Here is a 7,166-nt window from a genome sequence, read left to right as displayed (position 1 = left end):
TTATCGGCAATTCATATCATAAGGTCATGGCATGCATATAAGATCTCCAAATCAATAAGTTTAGAAACATACATAGTTTCTAACCAAATGCTTATTATTTCATAAATCATGACAGATATTTCGTACAAATAAGTCCCTAATTTAACACCTATATAACCACGATATGTGTATTTTTCACAAATATAGGAAAATGATTTTTTCCTATTTTGTACTAGAAATAAATATAAGAAAATGAGCGGGTTTTATATATTTATTTGTGGGTTTGTGTTCTATGTTGGAAGAGTTTCGCAACAAAGTAAACCACGTCCAAAACGGAGCTAAGATGAATGAGATATCGATGCTCAAAGTTGGGTATTTGAAACATTGAATGCTGAAACAAAAGGGAAAGTTGCACCTTGTCCCACATACGAGTAGGGATGGAACTTAAATGGGTATTTAAGTAGGAACTCTCCACCCTTATTGTTTCATGGAAGCACACACTAAGTGTACTCGCGAAGGGCGCGTGGGGTGGGCGATGAGGCGCAATGTGGCGCTTTGATGGCGCACTTTGCACTTCGCACGCTCGCATCGCCGCGAGCCGTCTTTGTATTTTTGACGACATGCGCGTGGTGGATCACAGAGGCTGCAAGGACCAAGTGGTGAAGTGGCGTGCAGGTTCGAAGCGCGTGGCGTGGCAGTCCGCGCGCGAGTACACGTGGCATGAAGGCCTGCGGTTGCGCGCATGGTGCATGGGCCCTGAGGTGACGTGCGCGGCGCACCAGTGTATCTTGCGCGCGCGCAGAACCTTCCAGCATTTAATGATGAAGTAGTTTCAGTTCTGCATTCGAAACTGGCGAGTCAAATGGCTTTAACAGCGAATTAAATGACGTATTAAATTGCATCGAAGACGTTTAATGCAATTTATACCTCTCCTTAATTCCTTTTGACTGTTTCGACTTAGGAGCGTTATAAATACAGCTCCATACCCAGCTGCAGAACACACCAGTAACACAACAGCAAATCCAACTTTCTCTCTACAGCTTTCTGATCTTCTCCTGCTCTCTTCAAGATAGTTTTCGGGTTGTAGGTCAACTCCTGCAGTATTCTGCTTCGGCTGTTGTACCCTGGGAAACAAAACGAGTACTCCTGGGAGACTCGGAATTTGTTTTAAGGGAAGCGTGTTGAACACGTGCCTCAGTCATCAGTTTTTCTGCTTCTACTCCAATTCTTATATTTGTTTATTTCAGTTGTAACAGTATTTTTATTTTCCATCTTTCTTTGTATTGTAATCAGTAATAAAAGTTTGTTTATTTTATTTATTTACGCGAACGGTTCCTACACTTTCAACTCTCATATACACCAAACAAATACTACACAAGAGTTAATGCCAATATGCTCTGTATTCAAATTGCATATAATAGAAGATGAATGAAAATTATATGATTTGAATACAGAGAAATATAAAAGAAATGAATAGAAGTTGAATGAAAATGAATAAGATTAGTGTCGTTTATATAGACGTTTCTACGGAATATTACATCGTATCAAATGATTAACACGCGGATCGAGGAATCTAACGTCGAATCAAATAACTCGCACGAATATCGAGAAATCTATAGTTTTAATTCAGACGAAATTGGAAATATACGGGTCATATAACGTTATACGGCCTATATAAATCGTCGTATACATTGTATACGACCAGACAAAAATCTTATTCTCACATGGTGTATACGGTCCGTGTAAGGTTATACGACCTGTATAGAATAAAGTCAACTGACAAAGGCTGCTGGCACAACCTTTGTCAGTTGCAGCCTTTGTCAGTTAACTTTATTCTATACAGGCCGTATAACCTAATACAGGCCGTATACACCATGTGAGAATAATGTGGGATTATTAACTCCCATTTAAAATCATAAGATCATTATTGAAGGTATTTCAAATCATAGGATCCATAGCTATTCGTGATTGGTATCATAAAAAGAGTACGAAGACACAAGCATTGATTTTATTTGCATCTCTCTTGTATATGGCCATTAGTATTTACATTTTTATAATTATTTTTGCACCTCTCACGACTCATGAATATTCTAATAATATATATAGACATAGAAAATTTACACTCCTTAAACATGCAAATTGTTTTCAACTAGAACCAAACAACAAAGGAGCAAACATTAACAAAGGATTCAAAGTACCTGGTGTAAACTTCCTAGCAAACAACACACACATAGGTGTTGTGTTATCATTATAAACACATTCAGTAGAACCAAATCGAATCGAGTTCAATAGCTCTTCTGTAATCTCGCTACCCGCATATTTTCGTGGATGAGGGCCCGCCCTTGACCAATCAACATGTGTAATAGTTCGGTTTGAGTTTAACCCTCCATATAAAATATTCACCAATGTTGGTAAATAATGTTCATCATTGTAACATGGTGGATGGCAATATTCTTTGAAAAGACTGTAGTAGTTTTGTTCAGCAACAATCTCTAGAGCAAGATCACGATTAACTTCAAACCATTGAGACCCTTTTCGCCAATCTTGAATGGTGATGTTTGGTGACATTTGTGGATTGTAGCGACCACGGCCTGATTTTCTTTTGTCGTCAAAAGAGGCTATGTAGCTTAAATTTGAGTTAACAAGATAACTATAAGTCGTGGTGAAGTTAAACAACGGAATACATGAATCGGATAGTAACACGAATCGTTGATTTGACGGATCAAGGAGTGCATTTGCTAGCAGTCTTCTCTCGGCATCTACCATTGAAATATCACCCCAATACAAAGGCTGCAAAGTAAACGATACAAGACTCAAGGCTCAAGCATCCATATCTATGAAATTTAAATTTTGTAGTTCATGAAGTAATTAACATTAGTAATATAAACGTGTATTGGTGATTTAAACTTATTATTATTATATTAAATTTAAAAGAGCATCCATCCGTGTGTGTGATATTGTACCCAAGCATCCGAAACATATATATGTTACGATGGGTGGAGTAGTATTAGTAAAATAAACGTGTATTAGTGATTAGACCTTATTATGATATTTTATTGACTTTAAAATATAAGGGCGTTTCTAATATCGTTTCTACATATTAGAAACGTTGAAGGTAACAGGTCTGAAGTTCGAATCAGATCCCAACTGGCTTTTACCACAGTGGGACTTCGTACGGTGGGTTTTCTTCGAACCGGAGAGATAGGCTTGGGCTACCCAGCGCTGTCTGCGATCTAGGGCGTATGAGGTCACCTTTTGCCATTTGGTTATCCTGGCCCCTGGGTGGCCGCAGTGGCGAAGCTTGAGATTTCCGATCGGGGGGTCGGAAGTCACCGAACCTAAAATTATGCCTAAAAAAACAAAAACCGGGGGTCGAAAACGTATATACCTAAAAAATTATATACGAAACGTACATATATAACACTACTGAGCGAAAAGTTCGGGGGGTTGGGCGACCCTCCCGACCCCTTGAAAGTTGCGCCCCTGGGTGGCCGGACTTTTATTCATTGTCCGTTCGAAAAAAACATCGACATATAGGTTTGGGATTCGGTACAAATAACATTTACCATGTGAAGGGTACTAAGTGAATCAAAAAGGACGCAATGACATCTTCATAATTATGATAATTACACCATTCAACAAATAATTGTTAGTACAACAAAAATAACTACACTAGAGTAATAAAATTACGCTACTTATAAACTATAACGTAATTAATTATTATTACTATATTGCAACTTATAAAACTTATTTATTTTAGAACTAAACTAAAATGTTTCAAAAGAGTCAATGTTAAAATAGCATTGTTTATACCTTTATAACGAACTAACTGAAAAGTTATCTTATTCAATTATACAAAACAATTTTGGTATTTATAATTGACCAAATTGATTTATATTTTCTTTTATTAATGACTAATTTTTGTTAATCATGTGATGTCATCTCGTGATATCTATCTGTGAAGACTTTTAAACCTAGGTGTTATTAAAGAATTTGTCTTTCCTAGTGGATCATCAACTCTATTGGTGACCATATTGGTTTGGATGGAGAAATAATTTTATTCACTAATAATAATTTTATTATTATTATTATTATTATTATTATTATTATTATTATTATTATTATTATTATTATTATTATTATAAAGATACTGAAATCATTACAGTTGGTAAATTAAGCTACCTGGCTAGTAATTCTTGTGGCATAGAAGACGGAGTCTTGAGGGATGGTGTCATTGTAAGATGGATGGGGGTGGACGTAGATGGAGAAAAGACCTTTATGCCCTTTGAAGAACAGTTCCCACAAAGGTGAAAGTGGCAATGGCCCCGGTGTCAAGAACATAAATGCCACCTTATAAGGGGTATTTGTGGTGGTCATCTTTGGAATTTCCATCACTCTCTTTACCAACTCATCATCACTCATATTGTGCATCATGGGCATTTGTTCCGTTATTGAAACCTTAAACGGCAGTGATGATGGCGATATGGCCGAGGGAATAGATTCCGATGATAGTGGTGCTAGTGGTGGTGGCGATAAAGAAAGATCATCTGGTAGTGGTAGTGGCGGTTCTCGTAGGTTTGAAGTTAGTGGTGGTAGTGGTGGTGATAAAGAAAGATTACCTGGTAGTGGTAGTGGTAGTGATAGTGGTGGTGGCGGTTGTGGTAGGTTTGAAGTTAGTGGTGGTAGTGGAGGTGGTGATAAAGAAAGATTATCTAGTGGTAGTGGTAGTGACGGTTGTGGCAGGTTTGAAGTTAGTGGTGGAGGTGGTGATAAAGAAAGATTATCTGGTAGTGGTAGTGGCGGTTGTGGCAGGTTTGAACTTAATGGTGGAGGTGATACTAGTGATGGTGGTGGTGTTAATGACGAAAGAGTGTCTGCATGTGGTAGTGGTAGTGGTGGCGGTGATACTAATGATAATGAACGGAAAACACTAAAAATAGAGGTCTGAATGGCTGCAGAGAAGCTTTGAAGGTAAAAAGAGCAAATGAAGCCGATCGGCAAGCAAATCAAGAATACAAACAAGTAAAAAAGAGAGTTTTTAGAGTGGAAAAGGTTCACGAGTTTGGAGGGGAATGTTATTTTGGTGTGGCGAGAAGCCATGATTATTTTGCATGAAGAGTCGAATGACTAATTCTACGTATGATATATAATGAAGGAGGTGCAAAGAGAGTTGAAATTAGTTTAACTTAGAGCATAAGTTATGGTATGTTGCATGTGTGTCCTACACATCCTATACTCCAACCTACGACTGACCTTTTATGGTTACAAAAGACCATGTCTTTCTATGTATATGCATACACATTGTAAGCACTTCAAAATATTACCTTAACTAGGTTAGAACCCCGTGTATTACACGGGTTGAATAAATGTAATTTTATATACCAATTAATAAAAAAATTATATCTTTAAAAATCTCGTTTATTACACGGGTTGAATAAATGTAATTTTATATACCAAATAATAAAACAATATATATTTAAAAATCTCGTTTACTACATGGGTTAATTAAATGTAATTTTATATATTAAATAATTAAAAAAACTATATTTTTAAGAACCCCGTGTATTGTACGCATTGAATAAATTTAATTATATATATTAAATAATGAAAAAGTTAATTGTAAGTTTTAACTTATGTATATATTAATAAATAGTAATAATTATCTTTGATATATTAGCATCTCAAATTGTGCAAATTTATGTTTTTTCTTCAAATTTCGTAGAAATTGACATTTTTCTGATTATGAGTGGTCTTAAGCATTTTTTTTTATGTTATTTATCATCTTTTACTTACGTGAGATATTTTTTTATTTAACCCGTGTAACCCACGGGGTCCATAACCTAGTAAATGAATAATTGAATATTTATATTAATAAGACATAAGAAAAATAATCAATATTTTTCAAACACCATAAATGACCGCATTATTTAGATAATGAAAGTGTTTACATGATAAATGTTTTTAAATATTATATTATCTCTTTTACGAATTATTTAAATTTATATTAAACTTAATTTTATAATTATCTTTTAATTAATATTAATTAACTAAAAAAAATAGATGGCTTCAATGAATGACATGTGTCCTTCCATTGGTTTCTTTTATTATATAGTATAGATTGTCAATTTTTATACAAAAAATTCCAATAAAAAAATTTGGGCGGAATTCTAACCATTTTCCGATGAAAAGACAAAAATATATAATAATTAAAACGTACAATCAATTAATCATTTTCCAACGAAAAACTAAAATATTTCAAACATTAAAATTTCGTAGGAAATTGTTCGGACATTACGACCATTTCAGGTGATCATTGAGGCTTCAAGGAATTAAACAGAAGAAAGATCGAACACTGTAATTACTTTGGTGATTATCTTATACAGATTTAATTGGTTTAACGGAAGACTTTGGTTAGTCAAGAGAAACTTTCAACTAAGGTGAGTTATTATAAATAACCATTACAAAACTTTACATGATGTTAAATAAAATTGATGAAAGAAAATATTGAATTGTGTATTCATGCTAATAAAAATAATCATTAAGCTATATATTTGTATAAACCATACCGGTTACATTCGTGATGTCGGCCAAGGGAAAGCACAACAAACTGTGCACGTAATTAAAGCTGATTCACAGTTTAGTTTTCTAAAGTGGCAATTATTTTAATAATATAATATAATATTGTACAAAATTCTAAATATGTCGTTTCGACGTACTTACTTTTTATCTACATTTCGACAAAAAAAATAATGGAAAATCAAACACGTCAAAAATAATTGATTTTTATACTTTACCGTGTTTAAACGAATTGTTCATGTTCCAACAACATTGATATTGGTATAAATATTTGGTTTTACGGTTTCTCGACGTTTTTACTGATATAAAAAATAGAGTTGTATTCACACTTGATATCATAAACTATAAAGGTACCGGTCACGTAGACATAACAAACCGAACTAATACCAACCTAATGTCCATCACAACGTGCCAGAAATCCTACTATTAGTATTGGGCTGTTGGTTTCCTCTTCGTGGGTTGGACAGAGTCAACAAGTTGGAAAGTCAAATTTTTGCAATGGAATAATAAAAAAAATAAAAATATATGACGTGATACATTGGTACATTCAGAAGATTTAGGGTTGTCCTAACTTTAAACGTACCTTAATTTTTGAGTACCAATCACTTCTC

The 7,166-nt window shown here is 34.5% G+C and overlaps 1 protein-coding gene across 1 annotated transcript; it reads right to left on the bottom strand.

Moving 5' to 3' along the window:
* Positions 1 to 2,124: 2,124 nt before the first annotated feature.
* Positions 2,125 to 5,079, bottom strand: LOC110893140 (non-classical arabinogalactan protein 31). The gene is made up of 2 exons (XM_022140258.2): positions 4,162 to 5,079; positions 2,125 to 2,769 (listed from the first exon to the last, which is right to left on the bottom strand). The coding sequence occupies exons 1-2, from the start codon at positions 5,077 to 5,079 to the stop codon at positions 2,125 to 2,127; spliced, it is 1,563 nt and encodes a 520-aa protein (XP_021995950.1).
* Between the last annotated feature and the right edge of the window lie 2,087 nt (positions 5,080 to 7,166).

Source organism: Helianthus annuus, chromosome 12 (assembly GCF_002127325.2).
Source record: "Helianthus annuus cultivar XRQ/B chromosome 12, HanXRQr2.0-SUNRISE, whole genome shotgun sequence".
NCBI lineage: Eukaryota > Viridiplantae > Streptophyta > Magnoliopsida > Asterales > Asteraceae > Helianthus > Helianthus annuus.
The sequence above is the reverse complement of the archived record's forward strand: the minus strand, read 5'-3'. Positions and strand labels throughout refer to the sequence as shown.